Source organism: Vigna umbellata, chromosome 4, assembly GCF_029865625.1.
Source record: "Vigna umbellata cultivar VRB3 chromosome 4, Vumbellata_1.0, whole genome shotgun sequence".
Taxonomy (NCBI): domain Eukaryota; kingdom Viridiplantae; phylum Streptophyta; class Magnoliopsida; order Fabales; family Fabaceae; genus Vigna; species Vigna umbellata.
This window is the reverse complement of record NC_142168.1, coordinates 5707389-5725660: the sequence shown is the minus strand read 5'-3', so window position 1 is coordinate 5725660 and position 18272 is coordinate 5707389. Positions and strand designations below refer to the sequence as shown.

The 18272-nt window shown below is 29.4% G+C and overlaps 2 protein-coding genes and 1 long non-coding RNA gene across 3 annotated transcripts; all 3 read left to right on the top strand.

Moving 5' to 3' along the window:
* Nucleotides 1-1314: 1314 nt before the first annotated feature.
* Nucleotides 1315-2420, top strand: LOC148199123 (uncharacterized). Its single transcript, XR_015786293.1, has 3 exons — nucleotides 1315-1501; nucleotides 1575-1689; nucleotides 2066-2420. It is a non-coding gene; the product is annotated as an uncharacterized LOC148199123 (long non-coding RNA).
* Nucleotides 2421-2849: 429 nt separating this feature from the next.
* LOC148199122 (disease resistance RPP13-like protein 4) lies at nucleotides 2850-5727 on the top strand. Its single transcript, XM_088114282.1, has one exon. The coding sequence runs from the start codon at nucleotides 3885-3887 to the stop codon at nucleotides 5694-5696; it is 1812 nt and encodes a 603-aa protein (XP_087970408.1). The 5' UTR covers nucleotides 2850-3884; the 3' UTR covers nucleotides 5697-5727.
* A 10061-nt stretch (nucleotides 5728-15788) lies between these two features.
* LOC124837601 (disease resistance RPP13-like protein 4) lies at nucleotides 15789-18070 on the top strand. The gene is made up of 2 exons (XM_047313017.2): nucleotides 15789-17293; nucleotides 17779-18070. Exons 1-2 carry the CDS (start codon nucleotides 15844-15846, stop codon nucleotides 17994-17996), a joined length of 1668 nt encoding a protein of 555 aa, XP_047168973.2. The 5' UTR covers nucleotides 15789-15843; the 3' UTR covers nucleotides 17997-18070.
* The last annotated feature ends 202 nt before the right edge of the window (nucleotides 18071-18272 follow it).

Sequence of the window (18272 nt, the reverse complement as noted above, 5' to 3'; positions counted from 1 at the left end):
AATTTTAATTTTATGTACTACGTAACTTTAATAATGCACTATAATATTAGTTTTTGAGATAATTACTATAAAATTTCGACAAATGGAAAATAAATAATATTATTAAAATGTAAGACCGTTAACAGAAGTATAAATTATTTACTTTATTTTTTATTATCACAAGGAAACTGAAAATGCCCATAGGAGGACATCCCATAGTATAATAAAGGTTTCAAGACAGGCATACTCCATCGTTCGAAACCTATGTAAATGTAAAAAATATAGAAGTCTGGTAAGGATAGATGCCGCACGGTTATAAATATAAATACATACAGACACTTCCATATATAAAAAAGGGTCTCCTATAAATACAGCTCATAAGAAACAATTTTATGAAAAAAAAAATAGTAACAGGACAAACCTTATTTGGGCATCTAACTGCTATTACAAACTCTTCTACTACCACAGAGGCATGGCCAATTAAAAAAACATCAAAATAAACCGAATTATGAAGGAGAAATATAACTGATAGAAATCAAACTGTGATAAAAATGTTTGCCAACAATTCATCCATCAAGAAAATATTTTTTAATTTGACTTGACTTCTGTCTAGGTTAGAAGACATTTATACAATCACTAACAATTTTTTAATGAGCAATTACTCCATTAAGAAATTAAATCTATGATAAGCAAGTATATATTACTAAAACTTAATTGATAATCGGGATATAATTTTTACTATTGAGCATATAAATAACACAATTTGATTATAATTTGATCTCTTGAACATAAGTTTGCAAAATCTAATTAAAGTTTATAATTTTTTCTAATGAACTTGCAAAAATTCAGAAATCAAATAGCTTCAACCTCATACCAAAAGGATGATTGAATCACTTCAATTGAGTATCAGTCATGAAAAAGAGCAACTAAACCAATTATCTGATTGGAGTAGTACTCTGCAAACAAGTAGTGCTTAAAAGGAATCTAAAGTGCTTCATAATGACACACCCAATATAAAAATAAAAAAGAATATAAAGTGCTTCATAAGGACCGCCACCAACTTGCATTTGATTTGATTGACTTTTTCTTTGAGTATAACTTCTAACAAATGGGAATGAACCTTAGAAAGCAAACAAAACTCCGCAATTTCTTTCCAGCAAAAGAACATAAAATAAGTTGGAAGAAAACATCATCAAAATAAAACTACCGGTCATACTTTTGAGAGCTTCTCGTTGAGGAAAAAAAGAAACTCAACAACTAATAGTACCAATAAAACATGAAATCATATTTAGATAATATCATATTTAGGTTACCTTGTGGTTCTTCTTCGAAAGAAGAAGAAGGGAGATCAAGATAGCGTAGATGATCAAGGTCATCAAATCGTACTTTGCCAGAAGTTGGAGCCCTAGAAATCATAACATTGAGCACTTCATTGGTGATGGTTAGAGATGAGAACGGGAATTGGTGGCGGTTGGAGCGGAAGGAGGTCGGAACTGATTACCAATGAGGATCGCTTCAATTTGTAAGTATTTATCATGTGACTTTCATTCAAAATTCCTATAGATTTCTCATGGGTTTCCATTTATTTTTTCCAGATATAGAATTGAACAAGAACTTGACACTGAAATAAAACAAATTCCGCCACACATTGATCAAGCAATATATTGCCGGTGATTGGTGATAAATACCTTGATTCTATTCACAACTGTGGTGAGTAATAGGAAATTTTTTTAGTTTCATACTTATAATGGCCATTGTTGTTCTTGAAAAGGGGTTTTGATTTCAAAAGTAAAAATCAACGTATATATTTTTACATGCAAATATCTGTAAATAGATTTTCTTTCCCACTAATGAAAGTTGATGTGAAAATTTTGTTTGGAACACATGTACTCTCTTTTTTTAATGTATTTTAATTTCCATAATTAGTAAATCAAAGTTTAACCTTTCAAAACAGCTTTATCTATTGTCTCTTGGGGGTGGGGGTTCATTTGATATGGTTTATGTTTTCTAATTTTTATTGACAGTTATACAATTCAATTATGCAGTTGCTATTACTGATTTGTGATCATGTATATCTTTTTCACAGGTTGATGTGATTGTTGGTCAAGCAGGTGTGAATACTTTGTATAAGGATGCACTATGAAAATAGGGGAATTGTCAGACCCTTTGTTTAATGCTTTTTCTTAATTTCTGGGTTTTGAGAGCTTTTGAACACTATAATTAGGACTTTCAGAAAGTTTAATATGGGCTTTCAAATGTTACATAAATGGGGGTTCCAGTTTGGGTTTCCATGGTTTACATTTGCAGCTGTGTTTGTTAGCAGGTGTTATTCCAGATTTTCATTTCTCCAGTAATCCTTTTAACTGTTTACTTAGATGTACCTTACTTACTATGAAGACGTCCCTTTTGATTCTAGAATAATATGCTGTTTCTTCTGCCAATGTATTTGCAGTAGTCACTCTTCGCAGTTAATGTCTTCAATTGGTAGAATAAACGATTTGTACAAACCACTTACTCACATATTGGATTAACATATTTGAAATATGAATCATGAACAAGTGGGATACGGAGAAAGTGCATCTCAAGTTACAAAACGATCGAACAATATATAATAACAATCATAACCATAAACATAACGATGACACAATCATGTAACAGTTATTTCTAAAATCTTTAAAGTTTATATTAAAATTGTAATTGATGACTATAATAATTTGTCTTGATGAACAAAAATGGGAAGTCATTATGCTAATCCGGAGTGTGTGATATGGTTTTAACTGTTCTTCTCTTCAAATTCTTTTAACATTATTCTTGGGAGAAGGTACAGGAGTCACTAACAAAATCCATGTATTTTAAAGCATAACAATTTTACAGATTTTATCTTTGAAGGAAAGTATAAATCAGGGATCGCCAAAGTCGAAGGTACTCAAAGAATGACGTGAAACTTTTGTAGTGTAATTCCTTCCTTCAAATCATATTAAAACTGGAAATTATGATGACATGATTAAGCTTCCCTCCATATCAACTATACTTTCCTTCAAAACTATCTTTAACTGTATGACATTGGATTGGAGTCGTTTATCCACAAGAGGATTATCTTCCACAATATTTTGTTAACGTTTTCCTTCTCTTGAAATTCCTCCTGGTTTTTGGTGAGATGTATCTTGAGTTCTCTTTTGTTGCTTTTCATAATAGGATTGCGCTATTTCCTAAAATCATATTGTTTTGTCAATAGCAGGGTGTAACAGAAAGAATTGGACGAAGTTACCAAGTGGACTGAATACATTCCTACATCTAGCTTTTTTTTGTCCCAACTATTTCAAAGGTTCAACTCCATTTGGTTATAACTCCATATAAATCACCTATTCTTATATCCTAAAAGAGTTTAAACTTTCTACTATATTGCATATCCTTTGAATTAAATAATTTTGAGCGTATAATTTATGTTGTTTTATTTGTAGAGAAAGTTTTATTTGAATACATGTTAGCTTATTTATGTTATGTTTTACAGTATTCACCAAACAATGTATTGTATTTGTAATGACTGATTATTCATTCTTGAGGATACTCCTTATAAGCCTGATCTTATGCAGAATACTAAATACTTAAATTTTTCCTAATTGATCAGTGAAAACTATAGTTGGTAAATGCCTGAGGTATCATGTTCCATCAAGTTTTCTACTGATGCACGCTTTTTCTTTTATTGACATCATTTTAATCATCCTAGCATAATTTCCCGAACGTATTTTGCTATTGTAATTATTATTTTCTATTTCTTCTTTTCTTTCCTGTTTTGCCTCTAAAGGTAAGTGTGAGTGTACACATACACATACAAAAAAAATAAAAGAATTTCTATAGTAAAAGAAATTAGGTGACGTAGTATCTGTGTGTTTGTTTGTAGTAAAATGTCGATTCGAACAAACAAGATGAAAGCAGTAGCCGTGTTGATGAAGCAGTTGACGACAGCAAGGAACAAATTCCATGAAAAGGGAAGAGATGAATCATTTAATAAGAAATTGGAGAAGTTGCGGTTGGTTCTGAACAATATAAAGGATGTGTTTGTGGAAGTGAAGAAGAATGAAGAAAAACTGCTGGACACATTAGCAGAGGTGTATGGCCATCTTCAGAGGTTAGACCGTAAGAAGCTGGATGAAGACATGGAGGGCATTTGCAAGAGGATTAGAGATTCCTCTCACAATTTGCTCCCAACGCTTGTTTTTGACGACTCATATAAGGAGGAGTCATATAAGGAAGAGTCATATAAGGAAGAGTCATATAAGGAAGAGTCATATAAGGAAGAGTCATATAAGGAAGAGTCATATAAGGAAGAGTCATATAAGGAGGAGGATGACAGGGGTGGCGAAATATCTCACTCATCACAACAATTGGTGCGCCCCCATCAAAGGCAGAGTTGGACTGCGGGAGATTTTAACTTGCTAGACTATTTATTAAAAGCTTGCTTCGAGCGTCTCCTAATTTTTCCTGAGAACGCTATCATAAGGAAAAGAATTGCAATTGATTTGTGGATTGCAGAGGGTTTGATCGAAAATACAGACAATAACACAGCAGAGGAATGGGGTGAGGATGTGGTTCATGATCTTTTGAAATTTAAGGTGATTGTACGCTATGGTAGTACAAACGATCCCCTTGTCAATAAATTTCAAATTCCTCCTGACATCCGTAGTCGTCAGTTGAAGTTATATTTAGATGGAGATCTAAAGTCTATTAGACCACGGCCGTTACTGCTTTATAGAAAAAAAGTAACAGTAGATGAAGTTGATACAAAAAATGTTACTTCATTTAATATTTTTAATATTGGCACAAGTTATCTGAATTTTGGACCGCAATGGGTCACCGATTCATTCAAGAATATAGAAGTGCTTCAACTTGGGCGTTGGCAAGATTCACCTATACATCACATTGAAGTTGGGAGTGAAGAATTCTTGAAAGAGTTGATAAAGTTAAAGCGGTTGAAATATCTGAGTCTACGTGGGATATCAAGAATATTCGAGATTCCATCCTCCGTTGCTAAACTTGAAAGTCTACTAATTCTTGATCTGAAAGCTTGCCATAATTTAGAGACACTACCTGATGATATTTCATCAATGAAAAGTCTGACACATCTGATTATGTCCGATTGTTGCTTACTGGAGGGCATGCCAAAGGGGATTGAGAAGCTCACTGATCTCCAAGTCCTCAAGGGATTTTTAATAACTACTTCTGAAAAGACTCCTTGCACAATATCAGATCTTGCTAATAATTTGACAAATTTAAGGCGACTCAGCATACGTATTGGAAGTGAGGCCGTGATCAGGGATGGGGAATTTAAAAGTTTGGAAAAGTTTAGAAAACTGAAGCATCTGAAAATATCTTGGAGTGTGTCTGACCCAAGATATGCTAAAATTCCCATCAAGTTGCCATTAGGTTTGAGAAAGTTGCATTTTGAATGTTTTCCTGGAAAGACTTTAATAGAATGTATTCCACTTTTCCATCTGTCGTTCCGTTATACGTTTCCACCTGAGCTAAATATAACTGGAGGAAGACTGGAAAGTATGACGACAAATTTCTTACTAGGATTGCCCGTGTACATACTGCGTCTGAAGTACCTTAAACAATTAAATATCAACATAGATGATTTGAAAACATTATTTCCTTTGCTGAATTACGTAGAGATTAAACAAATCTCAAACCATTCATACATTGAGCGTGAATATTGAGCGTGAATATGAATAGAATGTTGATTTGAAAGAGCGGTAAAATGTTGTGTATTCTTATTATATTCTCTCAATATACATATACATATTTTATTTCATATATAATTTTATAAAAAAACTTAATTTTAAATACACAGTTAGTTTTAATAAAAAAGCATGGTATCTATATGGATACATTATTAGATACATTCTTAATTATATTTTATTACATAATTAAAAAAGAGAGTTTATATTTATGCATTATATTATAAAAATCTAAATTAAACTTTCTGTAAGAAAATATTTTTAACGTAACATGATAAGTCAAATATGATCTTTATATAACAATTTTGTATATTGTATAATTTTTAATATCACTTTATAGCAAAATGAAATGAAATAACATAATGGCAAAGTGAAAAAAATAAAGTTTTCTCAATAATCTTTTCCTTTAACAAATTAGTAAAACAAATAAAAAAAACAGAAAAAAAATTTCACACTAATGTATATCTTTTTTACAGTTGATGTGACTGTTGGTCACGTGTGAATACTTTCGTATAAGGATGCACAATGAAATAAGGGGAATTTCAGGATTTTGAGAGCTTTTGATCACTATAATTAGGACTTTAAGAAAGTTTAATATGGGCTTTCAAATGCGGAGTTCAGTTTGGGTTTCCATGGTTTACATTTGCAGATGTGTTTGTTACTCCAGATTTTCATTTCCTCAGTAATCCTTTTAACTGTTTAAAAGGATGTACCTTAGTGTGAAGACGTCTCTTTTTATTCTAGAATAATATGCTGTTTCTTCTTCCAATGAATTAATTTGCAGTAGTCACTATTCGCAATTTTCAATTGGTAGCATAAACGATTTGGACAAACCACTTATTTACATATTGGATTAAAGTTACAAAAGTATGAATCGTGAACAAGTGGAATATGGAGAAAGTGCATCTCAAGTTACAAAAGGATCTAACAATATATAATAACAATCATAACGATAAGAATGAGACAATCATGGAACAGTTATTTCTAAAATATTTAAAGTTTATATTAAATTTGCAATTGATGATTGTAATAATTTATCTTGATGAACAAAAGTGGAAAGTCATTATGTAAATTCAGAGTGTGTAATATGGTTTTAACTGTTTCCCTTCAAATTCTTTTGACATTATTCTTGGGAGAAGGTATCTTTAGGAATCACTAACAAAATCCTTGCATTTTAAAGCATAACAAGTTTATAGATTCTCTCTTTGAAGGGAAAATCAAACTTTTTGGGATCATTAAAATGGAAAATACTCGAAGAATGACGTGAAACTTTTGTGGTGTAATTCCTTCCTTCAAATCATACTAAAACTGGAAATTTTGATGCCATTAATTAGCTTCCCTCCATATCAACTATACTTTCCTTCAAAACTATCCTTAACTGTATGAGATTGGATTTGAATCGTTTAAAGCGTTTAAGTATTTGAGATTATTCTATCCACAAGAGGATTATCTTCCACAAAAGTTTTCCTTCTCTTAGAAATTCCTCTTGGCTTTTGGTGAGATGTGCCTTGAGTTCTCTTTTGTTGCTTTTCATAATATATATATATATATATATATATATATATATATATATATATATATATATGTATATTAAGTCATCGTTAAAGTACTAAATTAAATTGTTCAAGTAATAAAATATAAAAAGATCAAGTATCATTTTTTCAAGAAACTTGTGTAATAATAGATAATTATACAACTAATAACTCATGAAGACTAAAGAATAAAACATAAATCTAGGATAAATTTACAAACACATATTCACAAATAACAAAAACATGTTCACCTTCATAAAACCCATCTTTTAAACTCATTTATCCATATCCCCATGCAATTTCACAAAACCTCAACTTCTCCATGTGTCATGTTCTTTCTCACCAAGTGTAACACACACTTACTAGTTTAACAAGTATATATATTTATAGGTTTCACTCACCCTTAAAATCCAATATACACTTAAGAGTTTTGATGTGATCTTTTTAATACCCACAAAATATCATATATATTTTTTCTATCTTTTTTGTTTTTATGTCTTATAAATTTTTTAAAATTAAAAATAATAAACCATTATATTTTATAACAACTTTTTAGGTAAATTCTTTTAAAATAACTAATTAAGACCTCATTTATTTATTTTTGTTAATTATTATAGTTTTACAGGTCTTACACATAAAATGGTTGCACTATCTCTTATAAGTAGGGGTAGACAAAGTATACTGCACTGCACTATACTATAAAAATTTGCAGTTAATTATAAAACAGTTCTCTTAAACTAAACTGAACTAAAAGTAGTTTGGGTGAACTGAACTGCACTGGTTTTTAGTTCACTCATAATACAGTGCAGTTCAGTAAACTAATTTTTAGTTTCATTCATTCTACCATTCCTGCTTCGTCCATTCTAGTTCTTTCTTACCTACCAAATCGACTTTTAGTGTATATCTTTGTTTCCCAGAACAAAATTGTGTTAGTGTGCATAAAAATCTAATCCTTGGATGCTGAGCTTTTCAAGTAAAAGTTGAGCAGGATGATTAGGACGAGATGGATTTACAGGAAATGGAAGAAGCAAGAAAAGCTTATATGGCTGTTGTTGCTATTACCAAGGAAAGACAAGACGAGGAATCTATTGGCAAGAAAAGCATATTATTAATGTTCAATATCTATTATCACTTGCTACCACCGCCTCCAATAACCTATCACTTTCAACGTAAAGGTATTAAGATTGATATGGACAAACAGAAAACTCAGATAGTTAAAAAGACACATATTTTACCTTTATGTTATAAACTTGGACAAGAAACATAGAAATAAAAGAATGGAAGAATACAAAGACGAAAGAAGAGAGTATTATAAAAGTTGTAATAAAAAAAATATTATAAAGCAATGAAATTATGCAACAGAAGATATGATAAATGATTAGATCCAAGAAAGCAAGAACTTTAGCAATGATTAAGGGAAGAGTGCCTTGTATTTGATCAAGTTGAATGGTGTGTGAGATCTGCTAGAACACCTGTGGTTTCAAGGGTTTTCAATTTGGAGTGAAATTCTCAGTTAGGAAAAAACTGTGGTTCACAATTAACTTCACTTAAATTGTATAAAGTTCAGTTTGTTTTAATTGAACGGTAGAATAACTTAATTAGTTTTAGTTAAAATAAATTTAGTTTTTTTAAGTATAATATAATTCAGTTAATTGTAATTTCAATACAGTTTGGTGAATTGTGCCCCAGCCCTACTTATAAGTGAAGTAAAAGAACTTTGTTATGATACCTCTGGAATGTCAATAAAGAAAGAAACTAATATGATTGCCCGGAATTTTTCCAATAGAAAAATAACCATTTTCATCTTAAACAATATTGTATCTAAAATAACCTATTGTGTAAAATACTTTTATAGCTAATATCGTTGCCTAACAGTAAAGAACTGACCATTTTCAAAATAGATATCTTGCTTATCTTAATATCATTAATAAATAGAATTTTGAAACAAGAAATAATTTTGAATATAAAAAGTATATCTCTTCAATGCAAACATAGAAACCATCATTGACCTGTTTTAGTCTGGAAAATTATTTGCTTTGAAAATATACATCTTTAAAAGAAGTAGTATTCATATAAAAAAAACGGAATGTCAACAATAATGATATAAAACTATATACAAAAGATAATGATGTAATTGTTGGGAATCCAAGTGTGAGTCCAAGTCCCACATTGGATAGAAATGAGAAATTAGAGTACTATATAAAGGTGAAAGACCCATTAATCCATCGCCTTAAGATTTTGGGTAAAAAGTGGTGTCCATCCTTTATACCAAAAGACAAAATAACACACCTTAGAAATATAAATTAAAAATCATAAACATTATTTAAGTTATTCAATTTGAAATATCTTTCAAAGAAAATTAGTATATGCAAACTTTTTCTACACTTAACCTTGTCATTCGATTAAAAGATCTATTGTTACCTCTTTATTTAAACTATAAGAGTGTTATACAATCTGATGTTTGAGAAGAATCATAGGATTATTTTGAAAACTTGGTTAACAAACACTGTAAAAAAATTAAATAAAATTAGAGCAATCAAACTTCAATTGATTTAGACAAGAAATGTTTATGCCTGGCGAGTTGGATTTTGAGTTCACATTGTCGGAGCTATATATTAGTGAAAAATATGAATGTAGACATGATAGAGTGGAACGTGGAAATACTGCGTCTGAAGTACCTTAAACAATTAAAGGTCGTCGATATAGCCATTTGAAAGCATTATTTCCTGAGCGGAAACTTTAGAAATTAATAAAATCTCAAACCATTTCATTCAGTAAACATGAATGAGACTTCTAATATGAATAGGATACTGATTGAAGAAGAGAGGTAAAACACTAAGTTCATTTCCTAAAATATGGTGTATATTTATTTTGTTATCTGAATAGTTGTGTTATTTATACCATGTTATTCACAAATATCTATGTATATAGAGTGTGCCTGTAAGAGCGAGCAGAAGTTGAAAAATAAGGAAATAATAAATATAATATTGTCTTCAGTTTTCATTAAGGCAGTATTGCAGTGAGACCATTCAAGGAGAAGTCAAGAATTTATAGTTTTGATGCATTTACCAATGATGCAGAATAGAATCTGTGATATTCATATAATCACGATCAAGATCAATTCACAGCCAAATTTAAAGTTTCATAAAGCATATACAACCTCAAATCAATAAATAAAGAATATTCAACACTTATAATCAATGTTCAAAATCCAATCGATTAAAAAAATAATCATTTTGTTTAAAAAATAAATAAAAATCAATCAAAACTGAAATCTTAAGTTATCACATATAAAACTATTATTATCTTTTTACTTTTAGTTTTATTGTTTTCTAAATTTTTTCGAATTTGGAATTAAAATTGAATCAAATTACTACATTTAAATACAATAATATATCGTTAAAATAATTCCATGAGTATGTTTTTCCAAAGTTATTTTATGGATTATTAATTTTATTTATAATATATTTATATTCTTTTAGAATAAGATAGTAAATTTTTATTATACTTTTTAATTTTATATAATTTATTTATAAATATAAAAAATATATGTTTTGGTTTGATATCTTCTTGAGTGATGATATAGCATATCCTTTCCCAATATAATAAAAATACGTTCGTTATTTTACTTGTTATGTAAAACACATATGGATAATATCTTTTGGTTTCGTATTTATAGTGGTTATTTGTTTTCTTTTAATTTTTTTTTTTTGCTTATTTGTAGTTCTAATATTTCTTAGAAAAAACTAATGTAATTATTCCTCTTAAAAAGTTAAGGTTGTTAGAAGAAGATGATCACTTTACAATTATATGAACAGTTTTTATTTTATAGAAACACAAATATATCATTATATTAAATCATTATCCTCTAACAATGGTAGTGTTAAAGTAATAATTTCTTTAATAAATATTGAGACCATATTAAATAAAAATTTTTAAATAATTATTATAAATTATGGATAAAAACATGTATTAGGCCTAAACATATTAAGGTATAGTCCTTTATTTTTGTTTATTTCCAAACTTATCTATTTTTTAACATATGATTATAAACATTTATTAATATATAAAAACAAAGTAAACTACTTAAATCGAATTAAATAATAACTGTAAAAAAATCATAAAAGAAAAACCAATTTTAAAGACAAAAAATAATTAGTCATTATACTAATTAAGTTACACATAATTTTATCAATTAAAAATAATTAATATCTAAAATAGTATTTATTATGAATAAAAATATATATAATTGGTTTCGGAGTGTACGTAATATTAGTTACTTAAATAATCTTTAATTCAAAATAACTAAAACATTAGTCATAATGTCGGAGATCAATTTAAACAAAAATTAAAAAATTAATTACAATTTTTTTATTCGTGACAGTACGTGAGATACCAATAATTACAATTATCAATAATTTTTACTTCCCTAATTTGATGTTTAAAAATCATATTTATAGCACAAAGAGTTTAGGAATATTTGAAAACTATAGTGAATTATTAACTTTTGTTGGTTGAGGGAGAAAAAAATTGAGGTGAATAAAGCACCTGAAGAGAAAAGAAAAAAAATGATAAATAAAGTTAAAATAATAGATGATAAAAAAAACTTTATTCATAAATTTGTTTTCCGGATAAAGCTATTTAAAAAAAAATTACATAAATAAATGTCTTCAAATTTTCCTTGATAATTCATAATTGATATATTGTAGTATTACTACAAACTTCGTATGCTTCCGTATAACGAATTATACGATCATTGCACATACACAAACACAAACAAGTAGGGTGAACTAACATGCAACAAATCATCTATAAAACATGCATAATTACTTTGATACACTGAACAAACCTCATATAATAATTATGTCAAACACCCTCATACCATCATACAACAATCGCATCATAGATACTCATCCTATCATACCACAATCCCTAATAGACACTCATCCCACAATACTCAATAGACACTCATCTCACAATACCCAATAGACACTCATCCTACAATACTCAATAAACACTCATTCCACAATACTCAATAGACACTCATTCGGATGATACGTTGATAAGCGGTCACGGGAGATTATGCACTTGTGATGGCTTCTACTTCTCCTTAAAAATACACTTCCAAAATACTTCATACCATCCACAAGGTTAGTCCTCAACATTATCTGCAAAACTGACACATAGACCAAAACCTCCTGCCCCTCTCACCACGTAATTCATCCTTCTCTACTTGAGACTGGATGATTATTAGAGTATCAGGATAACCTCCAACAACAGGACCCTCAATATCAACCTATACACAAATACCATATCATTACAAAATATCTCAACGAGACTCATATTCCTCAAGTTATATTATACCATTACAAAATCTCTCCATAATACTCATATCATGTTCAGATGCATAAATTCAAATCCAATATAATAAAATACAATCATCACAGAAATCATACAAAATGAATATATCACAAAATAAATTAACAATACTAAAATATTACCATAAATGGTCACCGGAGAAGAATCAAATGTTTGACGAATCAAACACACCATAAACGCCAATACATATGACTAGTCACAACTTACTGGATTTAACCAGGGCTGCTTTATGATCAGGGATGTACCAACTCCGGTTTTTAAGATTCCTCTATCCTACCATCACAATTATAACCTTAATATAAATGTTCTGGGAAACTAAGAAGTTGAATCTGACATAGCTGGTTAGACATCTTCTTATCCTTCCAGAAAGATGAATCCATCACATATTTTATATCTATTGAGTATATTGCATAATAGTTTAACAATACTTAATCTGTTCAATAGGATTTAAGTTAAAAACCTATCGATTCCAGGAAAGAGAGGTGTGTCACAATGAACAACTTAAGTACCAAGTATTTCCTTAGCCAAAGTGTTCCTCAACTAGTTTTTAACAAATTTCTTATTTAGAGTAAGCACATATGTTTTTCATTAACAGTATTCACACAAAATTTCAACACATGAATAGTAATAAAACAATACTAAATCATAATATAAAAGCTTAGAAAGGTTAGCTCCCCTACCTCTATTCCAGACTTAATCTCTTGCTCAGAATTTGTTTTCCCAAAAACCCTCCAGAACCTCTACTCTTCTTGCAACTAAAAATTTCTTCCTAACTCTTTCTTCTCTATTTCTCAAGATTTTTCACTTGATTTTTCCTTTCTTTGTGCAGAATAACCTCCTCCCTCATGGCTATTTATAGTCCAAAAATTTTACTATTTAACAATTTTTTAATATTATTTATTATTTTAATATTATTTTATTATATTAAAATTTTAATCACCACTTGATATATCTGATCCTTCAATAATGACTTCAAACGTGGAGTGCTTATCCACTATCATTATTTTAATTTTTTTTAAAACAAAAAGGTAGAAAAGAGTTTGAACCCATGCTCTTAAAATCACCATCTTATTTAGTTTTCCACATTTTTTATTTTTACATAATCTTATTAATTATATTTTTTATTCACAAAGAAATTTATTACTACTAGTAATAAAATTATTACTATTAAGATAAATATTTTTATGGGTCTTACAGTATGAGAAAACCAGTCAATTATTCGGTTGTTGAGGACTATTATTGTTCACATCTCAAAATTTGGCTTTCCCGATTCTATAAATAGATAAAGAATATATTTGGTAATTTAAATTTGGAAGTTTTCATTTGTTTAATTTCTTATAAAAATAAATTTATATGTGAAAAGAAAAAAACTCTATTTCTAATATATATATATATATATATATATATATATATATATATATATATATATATATATATATATAATATGATTACGTATGAACATTAGATTTATTATGTTAAATTATGGTTATCATGTACACACAAGTGCTAAAAAAAATTGATGAAGATTACAACTATTAAAATAAATCACGACATGTATTTTCAAAAATATAGGTAGTATAATTCTTGATTTTAGTGCTTCAAGGTTGAAACATTATAAAATCCAATAATAGTAAGTAATAGAAAGAACAAAAGGTTAATAAATAATCTTTATTCTCAAATTAACATAAGAAAAAAATTTAATAAATTCATTTATTACAAACTACTATTATTTAATGGAAACAACAAATTAAAAATAAAATAAATGAATGGTACGCTAATATTTTATATAGAAACAAATAACAATGTTTATACAATAAAAACTCTAAAATAATTTTTTTTAAATAAAAAAACACTATTATATATATATATATATATATATATATATATATATATATTAAACTAAAAAAATTTATATGCAAATAACAATCATAACGATGACACAATCTAAAATCTATGAAGTTTATAATTTGTCTTGATGAAAAAAATGGGAAGTCATTATGTAAATACAGAATGTGTAATATGGTTTTAACTGTTCTTCTCTTTAAGTTCATTTTTCTTGGGAGTCACTAACAAAATATTTGTATTTTAAAGCATAAAAAGTTTATAGATTCTCTCTTTGAAGGGAAAATCAATCGTGGGATCATTAAAGTAGGAGGTACTCAAAGAATAACGTGAAACTTTTGTGGTGTAATTCCTTCCTTCAAATCATACTAAAACTTGAAATTATGATGCCATGAATTAGCTTCCCTCCATATAAAGTATACTTTCCTTCAAAACTATCTTTAACTATATGACATTGTATTTGTATCGTTTAAAGCATCTTAAGTACTTGAGATTGTTCTATTCACAAGAGGATTATCTTCCACAATATTTTGTTAACGTTTTCTTTCTCTTGAAATTCTTGGTGTTTGGTGAAATGTACGTTGAGTTCTCTTTTGTTGTTTTTCATAATATATATGTTTATGTGTATATGTGAGTGTGTTTATTTTCTGAAATTGATTATTATAATATATTAACGTTCAGTTTTCAATCATGTACTAATTTTGATATTTTCTAAAATCATATTTCTTTTGTGAGTAGCAAAATTTAATTGAAAGAGTTGGACGAATTATCTAGTGGACTCAATACATTCTTACATCTAATTTCTTTTGTCCCAATTATTTCAAAGGTTCGACTCCATTTTGTTATTGATATTAATTATAAATAATAAACATTTATATGATGCTTTAAATTATGGTTATAACTCCATATAAATCACCTATTGTTACATCTCATAATTTATGTTGTTTTATTTGTAGAGAAAGTTTGATTTGAATACATGTTAGGTTATTTATATTATGTTTGTATAAATTCACGAGAAATGTATTATATTTAGTAATGATTGATTATTCATTCTTGATGATTGTCATTACAAGTTTGATGTTATGTAGCATACTAAATAACTAAACTTTTTTTCTAATTGTTCAGTGAAAACTGTTGTTTGTTCATGCATGATGTTTTATACTCATGCACGCTTTTTCTCTTATTGACATCATTCTAAAGAGCCTAGCATAATTTTCAGTATTTGATATTGTAATTATTGTTTTCTATTTCTTGTTTTCTTTCTTGTCTTTGCCTCTAAAGGTAGGTGTGAATGCATAAATAGAACGGCAAAAAAGAATTTTTGAAGTAAAAAAATAGGGTGATACTGTGTGTATGTGTTTGTTTGCAGTAAAATGTCAATTCGAACAAACAAGATGAAAGCAGTAGCTGTGTTGCTGAAGCAGTTGATGACAGCAAGGAGCAAATTTGATGAAAGAGGAAGAGATGAATCATTTGATAGGAAGTTGGAGAAGTTGAGGTTAGATCTGAACAAGATAAAGGATGTGTTTGTGAGGGTGAAGAAGAACGAAGAAGACCTCCTCGACATATTAGCAGAGGTGTATGGCCATCTTCGCAAGTTAGACCGTGGGAAGCTGAATCAAGACATGGATGACATTTGCCAGAGAATAAGAGATTCTGCTCACAATTTGCTTCCAAAGCATGCTTTTGATGAGTCATCTGAGAAGGAGGATCACAAGGGTGGAGAAATATTTCCCTTACCAGAAGAATCGGTGCAACTCCAACAGAAGAAGCGCTGGACTCTGGAAGATTTTAACTTGCTAGACGATTCATTAAAAGCTTGCTTGTTGTCTCTCTCAGTTTTCCCTGAGAACGCTGTCATAAGGAAAAGAAATGCAATTAATTTGTGGATTGGAAAGGGTTTGATTAAAAATACGATGGAGAAAACAGCGGAGAATATTGGTGAGGATGTGATTGATGATCTTTTGGAATTTCAGGTGATTGTACCCTATGGTAGTAGAAAGGATGCCCTTGTCAAAAAATTTCAAATTCTTCCTGACATCCGTCATGGAGCTTTTTATCCGCAAATTAAAGTAGATAGGTTAGAGCTTGAGCAAAAAAGAGTTAAAGTAGGTGATCGGTATTTTGGTCACACTATACGTACTGTTTTTAATATTGGTTCAAGTTACCTAAATTTTAAACCGCAATGGGTCACCGATGAATTGAAAGATTTAGAGGTGCTTCAACTAGGACGTTGGCAAGATTCAGCTTTGCATCACATTGAAGTTGGGAGTGAAGAATTCTTGAAAGAGTTGAGATATTTAAAGAAGTTGAAATATCTGAGTCTTCGTGGGATTTCGAACATATTCGAGCTGCCATCCTCCATCGGTGAACTTGAGAGTCTAATAATTCTTGATCTGAAGGCATGTCATAATTTGGAAAGACTACCAAATGATATTTCATCAATGAAAAGTCTGACACATCTGATTATGTCTGACTGTTGCTTGCTGGAGGGAATGCCAAAGGGGATTGAGAAGCTCACTAATCTCCAAGTACTCAAAGGATTTTTAACAACTACTTCTGAAAAGACTCCTTGCACATTATCAGATCTTGCTAATAATTTGACAAATTTAAGGCGACTCAGCATACGTATTGGAAGTGAGGCCATGATAAGGGATGGGGAGTTCCAAAGTTTGAAAAATTTTAGAAAACTGAAGCATCTGAAAATATCTTGGAGTGTGTCTGACCCAAGGTATGCTGAAATTCCTATCCTTTGGCCAGTAAGTTTGAGAAAGTTGCATCTTGAATGTTTTCCTGGAAAGAGTCTTCTAGAATTTCTTCCTGGTGAAGAGATTTTTCCAGAATATTTACATATACAGAGTGAATATGAAATACTAGAGCTAAATATAACTGGAGGAAAACTGGAAAATATATTTTTCCACCGGATAGGGAGGAATGTGAACATACTGCGTCTAAAGTACCTTAAGCAATTGAATGTCGATATAGACGATTTGAAAATATTCTTTCCTTTCCTACAATATCTAGAAATTAAACAAATCTCAAACCATTCATATATTGAGTGTAGATATGAAAATTTTGCAAATTTTGCAAATTTTGCAAATTCAGCATACGTATTGGAAGTGAGGCCGTGATAAGGAATTGGGAAATCCCAATTTTGCAAATTTTTCCATCACTAAAGCATCTGAAAATATCTTGGAGTGTGTCTGACCCAAGGTATCCTAAAATTGGTATCCATTTGCCAGTGAGTTTGAAAAAGTTGCATCTTGAATGTTTTCCTGGAAAGAGTCTTCTAGAATTTCTTCCTGAAGAGTTTTTTGCAGAATTACTAGAGCTAAATATAACTGGAGGAAAACTGGAAAATATATTTGTAAACAGGATAAGGGGGCGGGCGAAAATACTGCGTCTAAAGTACCTTAAGCAATTGAATGTCGATATAGACGATTTGAAAATATTATTTCCTTTCCTACAATATTTAGAGATTAAACAAATTTCAAACCATTCATACATTGAGCGTACATATGAATAGGATGGTGATTGGAAAAGAGAAGTGAAGCTGATGTTGTAAAATGTTGTATATACTTATTTTGTTCTCTCAATAGTTGTTATTTACAAAATGTTATTCCCAAATGTCTACACTGCTGTATATAGACTCAACAAAAGTTGAAATAATAAGGAATCAATAAATATCTATTTATCTCTCTATACATATAATTTGCTCACATATTTTATTTCATACATAATCTTATAGAAAAACATAATTTAAAAGTTTTAATAAAAAATATTATATATTCTTAATTATATT